The sequence below is a fragment of the Solanum tuberosum genome, unplaced genomic scaffold (genome assembly GCF_000226075.1).
Source record: "Solanum tuberosum cultivar DM 1-3 516 R44 unplaced genomic scaffold, SolTub_3.0 scf00033, whole genome shotgun sequence".
In the NCBI taxonomy this organism is placed as follows: Eukaryota; Viridiplantae; Streptophyta; class Magnoliopsida; order Solanales; family Solanaceae; genus Solanum; species Solanum tuberosum.
Window position 1 is genome coordinate 2,298,923 of NW_006238959.1, and position 18,197 is coordinate 2,317,119.

General features: G+C 33.2%; 1 protein-coding gene across 1 annotated transcript; it reads right to left on the reverse strand.

The window, feature by feature from the left end:
* Positions 1–2,072: 2,072 nt before the first annotated feature.
* LOC102601338 (transcriptional regulator STERILE APETALA-like) lies at positions 2,073–7,158 on the reverse strand. Its single transcript, XM_006342231.2, has 3 exons — positions 6,964–7,158; positions 3,496–4,075; positions 2,073–2,801 (listed from the first exon to the last, which is right to left on the reverse strand). The coding sequence occupies exons 1-3, from the start codon at positions 7,156–7,158 to the stop codon at positions 2,221–2,223; spliced, it is 1,356 nt and encodes a 451-aa protein (XP_006342293.1). The 3' UTR covers positions 2,073–2,220.
* Positions 7,159–18,197: the final 11,039 nt, after the last annotated feature.

The window sequence follows — 18,197 nt, forward strand, 5'->3', positions numbered from 1 at the left end:
TTTTCCCCTCAATTAATGACACAATTATGACACATATAAATAAATTTTCATCAAATATGAGACCTTTATTTATTGATATACATATATAAAATTTTGACCCAACCAAAAGGACTCGACACATCGAGGAGGAGGACACTCAAAATGATAATGAGCAGGTTGGTGATGCGAGCATATAGATATTGCCAGTTGATGGTGATGAGATTGTTCTTCCCCAATACCGTGTTTCAATAGAGAAATCAGAAATTTCATTAAAGCTAGGATGTTCAAGAATTAATATTTTTGAATGAAAGATAATTTGCATATTTGATATAGTAATTTTTTTTTATATAGATAATATAATTTCTTGATAAACGATGTTTAATTGACCACTTTTATGGTATGTGGCTACACCGCCACTGCAGTGTTTGGACGAGGAGATACCAGCAGCTACAGAGCATTACATCAGCGAGTCTATTGTGATTTTTGGCTATAACACATTTGTAAAAAATAATAAGAGTTAAAACGAAAAGAAAAATATTTTTTTAAAAAAGAAGAAAGAAAGAAAAGAAAAAATAAAAAAGGAGATTTTTTTTTACAAAAAAGAAGAAATAAATAAAAGTTGAGAAAATAGAAAGAAGAAAGAAAAATTAATAAATAAATAAAAAGAAAAGAAATTAAATATTGAGAGACAGTTGATCATATGAAGATCTGTTTAAACACATCTAAGGTGTAGAGGGAAGAAGTGTATTTGTTCTACAAGTAAAAAAGAAAAGATCGTATTTTAAAAGGCACAAAAAAATCACGACACGCTTTGGGGAGGGAGGAATTCTCAAAAATAGCAAAAACTTGAAACATAGTGAGGCAAAAATAGCTATAGTTTGCTAATTACAATTCGTAGTTACACGTTAGAGGGGGGAGAGAAGTGAGCGAAAGAGATAGGGGCAGAGAGAGGAGAGAGACGAATTGTATTTATATATATATGTTCGATAATTGTATTTGTGTAATTAGTATGTATATGTATCAATGAATACAATAGTATTAACGAATACAATTTGTATCAATGAATAAATTATATACAATTATATCAATGTTGTTTCAAGTTCAACATTTGTTATCATTTGTATCAATGTTGTATCAATTGTATTGACAAATACAATTTGCATCCGAATACAATTGTACCAATGTTGTCTCAAGTTCAACATTTGTATTTGTATAATTGATCGATTGTCATTATTTGTATCAACAAATACATGTCTATTTGTATTTTATATCACTAAAGAGAATCTATATATAGTTGATGCTTATCATTTGAATTTGTATAATTACTTGTTATAATTTGTATTTCTATTGAGAGAGAAAGTGGACACGGAGAGGAGAGACACGAGGGAGAGATGATAGAGAAGGAGGAGAGAGAGGGAGAGGAGAGAGCAAATAGCAAACAAAATCCTAACTATAACTACAAATTGTAATTATTTCAAACTATAATGGTGTATTTTAAATACATATTACATGTTTACCTAGTACCTAACGAGTAGCATAATTTCATGATAAAACTGAAGCCTAATTCAGGCCGAAACAGCCCTAATCAGAATGGGTTTTCTCAAAACCAACAAGATTGGAGGCCTAATCAAGACTGAGCCATGCAAGTATACTCACCCTAATCAACATAGTTATACAAAATGTTGTTGTTTTTCAATTTGTGGCAAAGTGAATGAGATGATTGTTGAATATATAGCTAGGGCATGGCTCAATCTTGATTTGGCCCTTTTTGCCTCAATTCTATGAAATCATCTCAAAAACTATAAAGTAGTATCAATTTTAATTAAAAAAGTCATAGCACAAAGTTACTTTGCACTAATAAAGTTAGAAGTTAGTAATTTCTGTCATAACTACTTCAACCACTTGAACTTGTTATATTCAAATTGAAGGGAATGGAAATAAAATTTCAAAAGTAATTAAAACTCTCAAATAAACTTAGGTCTAACTGAAGGGATGACAAAAGCACAGTAAAACTTGGTAACAACAAACTAGAGAAAGTAAAAGATACTACATTGCACAAAAAAACCATATGATTGGTAGATTCTTGGTACAAACAGAATATATTCATCCCCCCTCACAATTTTGTTTGTTTTCTGTTCCTTTTCTATTCATCCATGTTACCTCTACTCTACCTAAATACCTTAAATTCCCACCAAGAATAATACCACAAAAAAAACAAAAACAAAAAAACCTCCAATACTACTATTGAGCACCAAAGTCCCACAAATGTATAGTAGCATCACTTGAACAAGCTACCACATACCTTTCATCAGCAATTATAGCATTAACATCACCTATTCTCTCCCCAAAACTATATAGATAGTTTCCATTTTCAATATCCCATACCCTAACAACATTCCCTAGCCACATAAATCCATATCCTCCATTTATGCATCCAACAACTCCTCTTTGGTTAGCACCTCTAACATTAAACCTTGATCTTTCCTCCAAATTATCCGCCCTACGCACGCTGGCCATGCCTCGAGTGTCAACAGCCACTAGTGTCTCGTTATAGGCATCGAATGATGCAACGATGATCCCTCTTCGAGAAGGTTGTGCTCTTATTATTATGCCTTGGTTTTGTAAGTCAATTACCATGAGCTGAAGGCTTGTACATGCCACGGCTGTCTCTTGGGTTGTTACTCGGATTCGACCGACTATTTCGGTTAATTCGGTTAGTAGGTGCCAACCCATTAACGCTTCTGGATCTGTTAATTCACCACCAACAAAGACTAGTTCTTCTGTCTCCCTATTCCATATGTGAAATGCCCTCCCTGGAACACCTGAAAAAATGCAAATGCATCAGCTTTAAACGAATGTATTGTAACTAAAACTTGTTCACAACAAAGAATTGATCTGAAACGAAGCACTTTGTCTATAGACATTGTAGAAAGTATAGAATATACGCCTAATCGTTCTTCTCGAGTTGCTTTAGTATGATGGGCCGGTCTTTCCAGAGTGCCATAAAGTTTCAGAATTCAACTTGAAGTTTAAGTTATAGAATTTTTAAGATCAACAAAAATGTGTTCACTTTTTTCATTCCAAATTAATCACAAAACGTCAAAAATAATTCCAAACACAACTTCAACTTTCAAATATCATTCACTTTGACAGCAAAAACCTACCTTTTTTTTCCAAATTACACAATGACACATGATTAAACGTCCACTTTACTTTCTGATGTGCCTATTGTCACATTTTATGTTATAATAAAAGGTACCACATAAATTAAATTGTTCACTTGGTAAAGAATTTTGACCTTTCATCAAAAGAAAAAAATGAAAAATGTCAGCACACAAATCAAGAAACTACAAATTAACAAGCCTTACCTAGAATATTCAATAATCAAAACATTAATTTAAGCATCTTTTCTTTCTCATTATCCACACGCAAATTACTGTTTTTTCATCAAAAGTATAAAAATCAACTTTTAACACAACAACACGCTTAGACAATTTATGGAAATAATAAAATTACCTGCATAGAGTCCAACCCACCATTGGTCAGAGCCAGTAAAATCCACCAAAGCACCATCATTCACTACATCACCTAAATGAGCCCTTCTAGGTGGTGCAGCATCACCAATGACCACAACATGAATATCACCATCTAGAGAAGCAAACACAAGTTGAACATCAGATAAAATAATCCCAGAAACAGCCCTAGAGAATCGGCCTAGACGATCGCGATGATGAGGGTGGTATGTTGACAAATGTAGCCTCCTAGGTAGGAAAAATAATTGAACTGAGCCGTTAGAAAAACCGGCTGCTAGATGATGATCAGACAAGGCTAAACGACGACAGAAGAGACTGTCGTTGTTGTTGTTATTGTTGTTGTTGTCATCATCGTCATCATCACCATCCACATTGTTTTCAGGCACGAAATGGAGGGTGTTATAAGTGTATCTATGGTGAAGGAAATTATTGGCTGTTTGATGCCAATATATGTACTCCTCCCTCCATGTTTGCCTGAGAAGCTCGTGGCGGTTCCATATACGCCTTGTTAGGTTTTGCCAGAGCATATCTGAGTGTGACACTGCTTGCCATGTTGAACAAACCTGAATTTAGTAGCCATTACAAAGTTAATATTGAGCAACACCATATCTTTTACTCATTTAGGAGTATGCAACAACCAAAGTCATGTAGAAATAACAAAACTTAATATTAAGTGATGCTCATCCTTACTATTTAGTGTCTTATACAAAATCTAAATTTCACAAATGGAGTCTAAAGAGAATAGAATATACGCAACGCAGATCATATATATACCTCGTGAAGTTTAAAAAAAAAAAACTGCTTTCAAAAACCCTCAACTCAAGTACACAACATATCAAAGTAGGTATTGAAAAGGAAAAACGATAATGGAATAAACAAAGCAACTAATAAGAAAACAGTAACAATAACCTAAACATAATCAACAACAAGAAATGATGAAAATCAAAAGCAAGACACTATGGGATCGTCTGGTTGGAAACAAGTTATCCCAGGATAAGTCATCATGGGGTTAGCTATCATGGGATAACTTATCCTATCACTATGATATAAATGGTGGAATAAGTTATCTCAAACATGACAACCAAACAACATAAAATTTTTTTATCCCATCACTGTTATTTCTAATCCCTCACACCAAACGAGCCCTATAAGATTATAGCGTATAAACCCGTCGAAAATCAGAACAATACCTAATACCTATTAACCTTCTACCCTCATACAGAATTAGTGTCAATTCCAAAATTGAAGAGTTGTAAATTAGAGGCCAATACATACATTTTGTAGCTATGTCATTGGATTATCACTTGTAAAAAAGTAGTTAATTAAGAAGCAAATTAGGAAAAAGTTGAAAACTTAGAAAAACCTAATTGTAGAAGAAGTTTGTGGGAGAGAGGGGAGTCAGAAAGGAGTCAGGAAGTAGGGGGCAGAGTAGAGGTAAACATGGTAGTCAGTCTTAGGGTAGAAGCTAGATTTCATCAGGTGAAGCAACAAAAAAAGTACTGACATTTCTCTCCTTTTAACAACACCCCTCTCCAGGCTTACTAACACAAGCTACTGTTAACATACAGTAACATCCTTCAATCACATATTTAATTACTCTCTCTTTCTTTCAAATTAATACAAGGTGAGGAGTTGGACTCTCACGAACTAGATGAATAAATTAATTGAGCTACTAGAATTCTCCGATTACCATTGTGTTGTTGGCATTTTGATTGACACAAATTTATTAGTTCTAGTTGGAAAGACGTGATTTCCCAAGCCAAAGTATTTTTTTTAGAGCAATAAATAAGGAGAATAGAGAAGGGACAAAAGCAGTCTTGAAGGGTCAACACTGACAGAAGAAAAAGAGATTGACTTGAACAAAATCCAAACACATAGATACAAAAATTGAACTGGTTTTCTTGTGGTCCACAACATACACGAATATAAACATACAAACATTGCATTGACGATATAAATTTTGCTTTTCAATATTATTGGGGTAGAGATTAATTATCTTGACCATGATGAGTTATTCCTATATGTATATGAAATAATTAATCATATCACTAATGTATAAATAGTGAGATAAATAATTCAAGAATTACCTAATATCTTCAACGAAACATGGATTCTGAGATTATTATTCTTTATACAAGACACCACATGACCCCTATTCTTTCTTTTCTTTCTTTCATTTCCAAGAAAGGTGGCCTTATGGCTTTTCTCGTTAGAAACAACGAATCTTTATACTCATTTTGCCACTTGCAACTTCTTCATATTTGTTTGACCATTGCCATCTAATTTAACCAACCAAGAAGCTAAATCAAAAGACTCACTAATGGTAAACTAGGCGTTTAGAATTTTAGTCCATTTAAATTATTGAATTCTAAATTAATAACGGTCTCACCACCCCTTACATTTTAATTGAATAAATAAAGAAATGAGCTACTTCTAGGGAAGACAAAAAGACTCCATATATGAGACTTCAATCTAGATTAGTACATATTCAGATACTGTGTGATATTGTTTTTGTTGTCCTTTTAGCTGCAACTTTTTCCTGAATGTGGGGGAACCAGAAAACATAAAATAGTTACCCAAAGGATTATAAAAAATGAAAATAAGCCATAAATAAAGGGGAAAAAACCCCTATTTTTTCTCTCTCTATATGGTTTACCTAAATCATATTAAACCAAACATGTTGGAAAAGTAAAGAAAAAAAGTAAAAGTCTAAAAAAAGATAAGTGAAATAATGAAATCAAATAGTGAAAAAAAGGGTTTGTCAATTGCCTACATCTCTAACTAAATATACACATTCTGTTGGCAGTACTTACTAGAGTTTGAAAAGGATCATGCAATAAAAAGGAAATGAACTTCAACTGAAACCAAAAGAACCCTTTTTTCCTTATGACTATATGCTAAATATGGATAACCTAAAGAATGAAAATGATGGCTGCATTACTCTATATTCCTTTCAACAAACACAAAAACAGAACTAGTAATTAATTTCATCATCAAGAACTACCAACAAAGAATTAAATTAAAGAAAATAAATTCAAATTCTGATCCACAAGTACAACCTTCCTCAGACTTAATTGTAGTTTTGATGATGCTCAAATCTTTACATCCTGCAGGCTACATGCCTAGCTATTTTAACATAGTTACATCATCAAGTACTTGCAAAATTTTCCTTTATCCATCAACCATTTCTTCACTTTTTCAGATAATCTTTAATGCAAATCCACATATTCTTGTTATGTAATGTAAACTATAATTGGTCAAAGATATCCTACAAATTAAACCCCCTATTATCATTTACACAAATAATATAATTATGTAAAAATGATTACAGCAATTTCATCTTTTATGACTCAAACACACAACTTTAGAATTGAAAATGAGAGTGACGAATACTTATCATACAAGCAACTCCTAACAATTATTAATTTGATTAAAAAAAAAGGTCCCTTACCTGAAAAATAAGAGCTAGGGCTTGAGCAGCAGCCAAACGGCCAACAGTATGTGAAGCATCAATAGCAACTAACAAAGCCAAATCCTCCACAAATGGCTCAGGCCAAACATCATTTCCAGCACGTCTACCTCTCCTAGAAGAAGAAGGTCCTTCTCCTCCTCCTAAAGATGATGGTGGTGATGGTGACAACGACATAGAAAAAATATTATGACTAATAACAATGACAAATTTTTTTTTTGGACTAAAGTGTTGTGAGAAATAAAGATACTCCTAACTTCTATTTATATACTAAGAAGAAGTACAAAGTGAAATAAATAGGGTTTCTGAAGTTTTAGTAGTAGTAGTAGTAATAATGATGAGTGAATGAATATTTTTGTGTGTGTGTATGTACAAATAAAAAAAATTGGACTTTTTCTTGATTTGTCACCACTTGGTTTTGTCCTTCTAAGACGGCGGAGAAGAACATGTTTTGGACCTCTATGAAATATTAGTATAACGGAAGGAAGAAGAAGAGAAGAAACTAATGGTTTCTTCCATGCTTCATTTTTATTATATTAATAATACTAACTTGATACGTCCACTCTTTGTTCCCTTCTTTCTTCCTTATAAAAAGATAACTTTTTTTACTCTTTTGATCAATCTATTCTATGTACTTTCTTTTTCACTTAAGTGGTTTTTTGTACTTTCAATTGATATATGTGGGTGTTAGAAAGTAGTGGGGGTAGGGTGGGGTGGGGGGGTATTGGAGGATTTGTTTTTTCTTGTGTCATAACTTTTATTTGTGTAGTGATGGAAAATCCAATTTCTTTCTCCTTTAGGATGTTTTTTTCTTTAAGTTTATTGTTTGTATATAGTGTTCGTGTAACCATTAATTCATAAAAAGAAACTCTTATCCTTATTCCAATTACATGATTTGTGAAGCATGCTCCTTTCTACTGCCGTAAGTAAATGCTTTAAACTTTATAAACTGGAATAAAGTTCACAACACATTTCAAGTAAATAAAAATTGAATTTTAAGGTAAAATTAAATATTTGCTTATTCCAATAATTATTATAAGCACCTCTTATTTTTAAAATTTAATAAAGATAATATGGTGTTTATGTGTTGGGGATTAATACGTTGTACACATAGCAAAATTTAGAAAGGGCACGTGATACATAAGATTGGAGGAGAGTGTGCGATGTGATTCCATTGGCATAAAGCTCGAAGCAAACACTAGTTGGAGAGCTCAACTTAGACTCTTCATCGAAATCGCAAGATGATCATTATAAAAAAAAAGGTGGGAGCTCATTCCCCGAAAATAGCAAAGGAATCATGTCCCCCCGATAGAACAAAAGGACAAAAGGGCGGATACGTTAGATGTATACTTTAGACATGGGTGACTATGATTGACTCTCCAACTGGGTAGAAACATGGATAGGGACATCAAGTATATCACAAATCATAGCAAATTCTGAGGTAAATCGCACGGATACATAGGAATAAGTAGAACCCGAATCAAATAACACATTAGCCATCCGATCACAGACAAGAATAGTACATGTGATCACCGCATCAGACGTATCTGCCTCATTCTTTCCCGGAAAGGCATAACACTGAGCCCTATTATCTTAACAAGACACTTCCCTGCCTGGTTGCACGTTACCCCTGCCTGTATTACCATTTCCTCTACCTCCACGGCCTCATTGATTACCTCATCGCCCACCTTGTGGACGTCCTCGACCATTATTACCATTCCCCACGGGTACCACTGCTCTAGACTGCTGCTGCGCGGAATCTAACACATGTGGGTGGGTACAATCTCTCCTCATATGCCCAGGTTCACCACAATTGTAACATGTACGATCAAAGAATGGCCTGTTGCCCGCTAAAGGTGCGACTCCCTGGCTATCCTGAATCAAATTATGAGGTGGAGTTCCCAAGTAGCGTTGGCCTCCCTGAACCTCTGGAATAAGAACCTTGAAAGTTGCCTGAATTCTTGGCCCTTTTAGCCAATGTCTTAGCCTGACCGTCTCGCCTCACTCCCTCCACTTTCTTCACAAAGTCTATTACCTCATTAAAGCTCTTCCCTGCAGAGGTCATATGAACAGATAATACCTGCAACTCAGAGTTTAGTCCCCTAATAAATAAATAAACGGATCCTCTCTTCATTAGTAGTCACCAATTAAGTAGCATATCTAGACAAAGCATGAAACTTGGCCTCATAAGCAACCACAGACATCCCACCTTGCTCAAACGCCATAAACTCATCCTTCTTGCGATCTCTCAAAGTCCTAGGCACATATTTTTCTAGAAACATAACATGAAATTGGGTCCAAGTAAGTGGAGGTAAAATTGAAGATCTGCATTCCATGTAAGCTCTCCACCACTGCTTAGCCTCACCTTGAAGTTGACGGAAAAAAACATCATTACCTCCAGTCCCACCCACCTTGGGCGCAGTGCTAGCAATAGGGGGATTAGTAGGAGCTTGAGTTGCTTGAGTAGAAGGAAGCACTCCAGGACCAACCAACTCTTTCAGGAATGATATGATCTATCGAGCTAACACTGGGTCTATTGGAGGAACAATGGTAGTCTCAACCTACACTTCTTCCTCTTGTCCAACCTCCTCAACATTTTCAACCTCAATATCCTCTTCTATCTCTTCATGATGCACAGGAGGGGCCTCATTTTGGGGAACATTTTCGATCGGTACCCCATCTCTAGCTGGCGCCACTCTTCCTCGGTCTTTACCCCTAGCTTTTCCTCTGCCCCTGCCTCGACCGCGACCTCTCGCTGCAGATTCCTCAGCTAGAGTATTGACGGGAGCTACGGGCCTGACGCCGTTGAATCTAGTATTAACCATCTGCGGATAGGAGAGTGAAGGAGGTTAGATACCAATTTGAATCACTAGATACCAATTGGAATCAAGTCATAGCACGAAAGGAGACAAGAGAAGACAGAAATTTCCTAAAGTCCTATAGCCTCTCGAAGAAAAGTAAAGGAGTCCCCCGTACCGTTCCGCAAGACTCTACTAGACTTGTTTTGGTACATCGAGATCAACGAACCTAGGCTCTGATACCAACTTTGTCACCCAGACCGTCGTGATTGGCACCCACACTAACCCTCCGGTGGGAGAACCACTACTACAACCCAAAACAAGCAACTAAACCAAAAACTAAAGCATTTAAGTTACGGAAGCAAGTTAAATACTAATGAAAGAAATAGGGAGTTCCCATAAACTCCAAACAAAAGTCTATCAACTAAACAAATGCGGAAGTAACACCTAGAACCTGAAAGTCAATGTACCAAAACATCTAAAGTTCAACAAGTCTAAATAAGAAGGGATACAACCTCAAACTAATGCACTAATAACTAACTAGAAAAGTCTAAGTCCGAAATATGGACATAAACAGAAAGAGAACTCATGGCTGCCCGGAAGAACTGGCTCACCGTTGAATTCAAAGCGATCATTGATCTTCTAAACGAGGTCTGTCAATAGCCGTCTGAAGATGTCATGTACTCGACAAAGAAAGAACAAGTGCAGTATCAATACACAACCACAGTGTACTGGTAGGATCATGCGGCTATCCCTCTAAGTGCAACGTACATAAGCCATTACAACATAACAATAACATGCATACACCGAACATATACAATATCAATATCATTTACAAATAACGATCAAGTTCACAATTCTCAATTACACAGTTATGTCAAGTCAATGGTACTCTCATGGAACCCAAACCCAAACTGTTAGCATACCGGAACGTGGTACCCGATCCAATCTTTAAGCCAAAACATGGCAACCGATCTCATAATTATGCCGGAATGTGGCAACCGATCCCAATTAGTATACCGAAATGCGGTATCCGATCCAATCAACACACCACAATCACAATCACAAGTACATTCTCTTAATCATCTATCTCATTTACAATCAAGAAGTGATTCATGGCATATAGTTATTCATCTATCTCATTTACAACAAGTGTGATCAATAATGCAACATTCGCAGACATACATGTATCATAATGAAGCAAGAACAAACATACATCACACAATCATAGAACCACAACTATCACCTACCTCGAAACAAGCTTGAAACCCTAAGAAACTTAATCCTTCATTTTTCGGATTCGTTCCACTTGTTCTTGGTCTACAAACAATCACAATAACACGAGAATCAATAAACAATCACTAATTACCCGAATTACTAACAATTCTAACAACCCTAGATCATACCCAAGTATCCAAACTAGGGATTTTTCCACCATGGTTTCCAATTCAAAACCCTCCCCCATCGATAATTACCCATTCTATTATGTCCTACAGATCGAAAAATGGATTCGGGGAGTGAGAAGCTTACCTTTAGCCTCAAGAATGGTGAAAAACTGTCAAGAGTCGCCTGGGGTTCGTTCCTTAGCTCTAAAAATCAAAAAGTGCAGAATAAAGTCACTTTGAGGTTTATTTACGACTTTAAGTCGCGTCTGGCCCGCCATAGCGTCCCTCACCCCTCTACAACGGCCCCGCCAGAGAGACCAAAACCACCGCCAAAGCGGATTGCACGAAACAATGAGCTATTTTAATAATTCCAAGACCCCAATTTCAAAACACACCTTTAACCAAGGACGTTTAGAAAATATCGTTCACGCTAAGATCGATTCCGGGAGTTCTACTCACCCGAATTCAATTCTGTAAAGTCGTACGGATTCCTTAACGACTTATCTAACTACTCATGTAATCAAAATCATAATTAAATCACCTGATTATTACCAGATTTTCCTACACCTTAAAGACTCCGATTTTGTCCAAATCTGGACTAGGTTGGGAAATTTCAAGTTACTAAGAAAAAGTTTTTCGACCCAAATTTTTTTCCCGTTAGCTTTTCTATAACGACAGAATCCGATCGTTACACTAGTTCTCCCAAATGACCAGTTATAAATGTCATAGAAGCTTGAGGATCATATCAATGTGATTTGATATTGATTAGTCTGAAGGCAACATATAACGAAGAATACAGACTACCTATACATAGTGGACAACTAATATCTTCTAATTACTGATAGAAGTATCTTACTTTTTCATTGAGAGTGTTTCTAAAATGCTATTCAGATTTCATCCCATAATATACTTTCTCTCCGAAATTCCACCCTCTCCTAATTATTGTACTTTCTCTCCAAAATTTTCTCTTCAAATTTAATACAGTACATAAGATTTTTTTAATAAAATAAAGTAATATATAAAATATCTTCGGTAAGAAACTGGGGGCCAAACAATTGTCTTAGTAGCTTTATAGTAGAGTCGATCCTGCTTTCTACTTCCTACACGCTCCTTAAGTAAATATTAATTGACGGATAGTTGTTTGACTATTTCCCTCTTACTTATGTCTTATGATACAATTTTTTTTATTATGTATTTACTCTATTTAGGTGTCATTATCACCCCCAAAATTGAGATGTTGTAGCCTTTAAAAATAACTATTGCTTTGATAAGATGAGAAAAAACAATTAATTATGTCTCAAACTTCAAAAATGATAAATAAATTTTAAAAAATTATTTTAAAAACTACGACAGATAATTTGAGACAGTAGAAATACTTATCCTTCAAATATGTAAATTTTATTTTTTAAGGTGTTGATATATAACCCTAATGTTGTTGAATATTCGATTAGTTTTATCATGTTCAACATAAATATTGTTGATACATAAACACTACATAATGTATCGTTTACATGTATCAAGTTCTTTAATGTATCATCAATCTTATTCAAATTTGAAAGGCTATATAGACAGCAATAAATCAGTTGTGTGTTATGTATCGACACTCTTTAATATTTGTTCAGTCTTACCCAACTTAGAATGCAATGTATATGTACATATTACCCAATAATAATCTTGATTTATAAATCGTAATGTTCTATAACTGGAGCACTGTGTATCAGATCCAACAATAGGTATATGATACATATCCATTATCTGGCAAACTAAAACTACATGTATCTGATACTTAATAACTACCACACAGTAATGTATCAATCTAAAATCAAACATTTTATGGACAATCTTTACTTCTCTAATGTATCAAATAGGATTACAGTACTTAGCAATTTATTAAATATTTTAGTAATAATAATGTATCATGAGTAATATATTATTCTTGTCCACAACGTCCACAATGTGTCTCGTCTAGTTAAAATTACCACAATTACATATTTCGCTTATGACAAACAATGTATCTTATTCCAGCATCAAACTAACACATAACGACACAATTTTGTAACCATCTTATAACATGTACCATGTACATTACAATAACCAATGATACAACCGTTTACAAAAATCCAAGATTGATATATATATATATTTATATTAATGTATCATCCACAATTTTTCTTGATCAAAACAAGTAATTTACATATCTTGATTATTACACTATTTATATGTATAATATACACAATAATAGTTTGATACATTTATACAAATTTGTGATACACACTCGATATTCAAAACGTATTTGATTCATCTCAATTGTTAATCCATTTATTACACGTATCATATACAATATATTATGTGGATACATTTTTATACAAATCACATCCAGATACAAAATAATTACCACATCATAATCTATAGATACAAAATTACTATACACATGCGTCGTTTACCACTAATGTATCATGACTTACATGTTCATATCAAAACGACAAAATAAAACGTCTTCTTCAACCTTTTGCAACAAAGTTTTAACTTGTCCCCTCAATAAATTCTCGCAAGATCCAGGAGTAACCAAGTATTTAGCTTGACAAGCAATCCTTTTTTGGATATTTCTGAAGATGGTGTCTCTAAATTCCCCATAGCCAGACCAACAATGGGGGAATCATTCGTTATATCAATCAATGGTGATTGTTTTTCATTTTTGTTTCTTGATTTCATCAATGTTTTCTTCTCAAATTTTTCAATTTTCTCTGAACAAAAAATGAAATAACTTTTCTGAAATCAAATTAAAATTTAATAACGAAAGATGAAAAGGGGGAATAGAAACTTACTAGTTGATAGAGGGATCTTGTTAGCAATGTTAGCAGCAACCAATGTTGTCCAATCAATTTTGTGTGATACATTGAATTCAAATTACTCGATGATTTCGAATTGATGATTTGAAATCGTGAATCATTTGTCCAATCATCTACAATGGAGGATTTGAGATTCAAGATTTTGAATTGATAGAGAAGATGAAAAATTAATTTTTGAATTTTGTGAAGCTGTTACAGATTGAAATGTAATGATATTGTCTTCCTGATGAATAATCACTTGAAGATAATTACCTTCTCAATATATCTCATCGAAGACAACATGTACGATATCATACTGCCTCCTAACGTTAGCTGCATAGATAAGAAGGAACAACATTACTCGAAGGAGCATAGATTGGCAACCCAGTTGAATTATAAGCACTGACAGTTTGTGCATTAGTAGTTCAGATTACTCTTGAGCAAGAAAAAAAGGTGCAGACGTTATACTTCTCGTCATGGCAGGAGGCCTCCCATCTTCTAACAATATCTTTGCTGCCTCATCAAGACAAATCATGTCAACTTGAACAGAACCACCACAAAGAATTAGGGTCTGAAAGCAAATTGAGAAACAAAGTTGTACTCGACGATTTCCAATCAGTTTTGAGTAATACATTGAATTCAAATTACTCGACGATTTCGAATTGATGATTTGAAATCGTGAATCGTTTGTCCAATCATCTATAATGGAGGATTTGAAATTCAAGATTTCGAATTGATAGAAAAGATGAAAATTTGATTTTTGAATTTTGTGAAGCTGTTACAGATTGGAATGGAATGATATCAATCTGTTTGCGTGATTTGTGGGAAAGAAAATCAGTTATGCATGATTTGTGGGAAAGAAATTCAATTTTACATTAATATTCCATATTAAGCGCAACAGACAAGTTTATAATGTATCCGGAGGAAATTTATGAATCCGAATGTCTGATTTTTAAGGGATTTTTGTAAAATTGAGAAGAGTAGGGATAGAATGTAATTTAGGGTCTTATACTATGAGATTTAGGTAAGTTATACTTATTTCTTTCCAATATGAATTTGAGCCCGAGATAGCAATTATTTTGTTTATTGTAACACCACAAACCTTTCAACTAAGATATTAATCATTCTATATGTGCACATAGATCCAAACATGATGAAGTTCAATTATTAATAGATGTTAATATTAATTATTTAGTGCGGGAGTGCATTAGGTATTAACTAAGGTAATACGGTATCTCTAGAACAAAGTTGAGTTAAAAATATCTTTACCAACTAAGTTTTGATATATATATATAGAGAGAGAGAGACTATTAGAAGGTCATTTACCTATCTAGATTAAGTTCTTTGAAAGAGTTAAAGAGATGAAATTGTTTTTCTTACTTTTGTTTTACTTTGTCGACTCGTATGTATTTTATCTAAAAAAAAATCTATTAAATAGAAATGAATGATAAAGATTCGCTAATCGAATTATAATTGAGCATGTATTCATACAATCCAACAGTTTAAGATCTTGGCATATTTATGACAAAATAATATGTCTTAAATACATGATATACAATCGAGGCCTAAGTAGAAGTAATTCTAGTACAAGTTCATAATTTTATATTTAGGGCTTGTTTGGAAAGTCACTCTAGTAATTTGATTTGGTGTAATTGGGTGTAATTACACTATCTGTCCTGTTTGGTTGATCATGTAGTTACTTGGTCAACAGGTAATTGGGTGTAATTCGCAGGATGTAGTTACACTCTCCAATTAACAGGGGGGAACTGTGAATTGTTAGTAATTACATGGTGTAATTACAAGTTGATTACTTTTTAACTTCTTCCTTTTATTTCTATTTTTTATTTTTTTCGTTTTAATGTACTTTTCATTTTTATTATTTTTATTTTCTTTTATTTTCATTATTCTAATATTTTCTAAAAATATTTTTTGTATTATTTATATTTAATTTCCTTCTTATTCGCAACCTTTACTTCATGTGATTCCATGTAATTTTTCGTATTATCTAGAAAAAATCATTAGTATAATTTTGTTAGTATTCTAATTTTTAAATTAAATTAGAATTCATTTTTCAATAAAGTTATAAACTTATATTTATGTATGTTATTTTGAAATTTGAATAAGTGTATTATGTTAAATTTTTTGTTTTGTATTTAGAACTTATGTTATATTTTCAATTTCATTTGTTTAAGGTGTATTGACTCGATATTTAACATTGCAAGATATTTTTTTAAGTTAGACTTGATAGATTATCTTTTTGTCAAATGTTTTATAAATTTATGACATTATATTTATAATATTAATTTTTTTGTCAAACATGCATTTCATGATGTTCATAGAAATTCTATACTTTTAGTTTTTATGCTTAATTTAATTAAAATATATATATATTAAATTGAAAAATATAAATCAATTATTAGTTAAGAAAATATGTTTATTAATTAATATATTTTTAAAAGACAATATATATCTTAAATATTCAATTTAATATCATTTATAAAGGCCCTTATTTGTCTCATAAAAATTTTAAATTTTAAATAATTAATTTTTATTTTTAAAATTTAATATAACCACGTCCACGAGTAGTAGCAAAAGAACTCTGAGTATACTGTGCAGCAGGGGCAATGACAGTAAGGGCTTCATCCCTTTTCAGTTGTCGTTCTTCATTCAACATGAGTCCATACAATGCATCAAAAGTAATCTCCTCTTGACGCGATTCAAGTGACCTGGTAAAAGGACGATAGGAAGGTCCTAGTCCGGCAAGAACAAATTCTACCAAATCATCATTGGGAATTGGATGTTGCAGTGCAACCAACTTATCTGCTATTCCCTTTGCCTTTTGTACATATGACTCAATATTGGCATTGTCAAGACGTACACTACTAAAAAACTACCAAAAAGCGACGGACTGCGTCGCTCCAAAAAGCGACGCCATTTGCCACATTACCCGTCGCTTTTTAATAAAAATAATTATTTTTATAAAAGCGACAGACGACATCTCTTAGTCCGTCGCTTTTTTTCGCGGATTTTTACGCTAAATATATATATAATTAATAATTATTTATTTAATATATATAGAGAAAAAAAACGATGGACAGTGTCTCTTAGTCCGTCGCTTTTTAGTCAAAATTTTGGTCAATTTTTTTTTTTTAAATGACGGACAAAGACACGTTGTCCGTCGCTTTTTTAAAATTATATTGAACCAAAATGCGGGTTTTCCCCCATTTTTTCATCTCTCTTTCTCTCTCTTCTCTCTTCTCTCCCTTCTCTCCCTTCTCTCTAAAACTAAATTGTTGCGCCGCCGCCGCCCTTCTCTCCTTGAGCATTAGTCCCGTCGCTGCCTTGCCCCGTCGCGTCGCCACCCGTCGTCCCCACTGCCTCTTTTCCTCAGTTTGTTAAGGTTAGGGTTTAATTTTTGTTTTTTTCAATTCTAGTAATATTTGATTTGTTATAAATTAGTATATTGTTTTAGTTTGATGAATTGTGTTATTCAATTGTTAATTTGTATATTTGATTATTGTTAGTTAGGTAGAGAATTAGGGATTTTTTATTTTAGGGTTTTCTTCTAAATTGAGGTTTTTTTAAATATGATTTTGAATTGAGTATTAGAAGATAGAACTAACAAATAATTAGAAGTTGGAAGTTAGATTAGTTGCATTTTCCAACTTTGAAATTCTTGAATTTAGTATGTTTGACGGCTGAAGTTAGAAAAGCATTCAATTGTATATGAAAAGTTAGATTACTTTGAAGTTAGAAAAATATTGGATAGTATATGAAAGTTGAAATTAGATTAGTTGAATTTTTCAACTTAGAAGTTCTTGAATTTAGTAAGTTTGAAAGTCGAAGTTAGAAAAGTTGGGGATTTTTAAATATGATTGTAAATTAAGTATTAAAAGTTAGAACTAACAAATAATTAGAAGCTAGCTAGAAGTTAGAGATTAGCTGAATTTTTCAATTTGTCATTGTATTTGTGCTTATTTGTATTATATTGTTGTTGAAAATTGGGTTACATGAATTATATTCTTGAACTTAGAAATTGTAGAAATTAGATATGAACTTGAATTTTTGTAGGATTTTAGAACTTTAATTAGGTTGTGAACTTTAGAAATCTTGAATTATTGTAGGATTTTAGAACTTCAGGTTGTGAACTTTAGAAATCTTGAATTATTGTAGGATTTTAGAACTTTAAGTTGTGAACTTTAGAA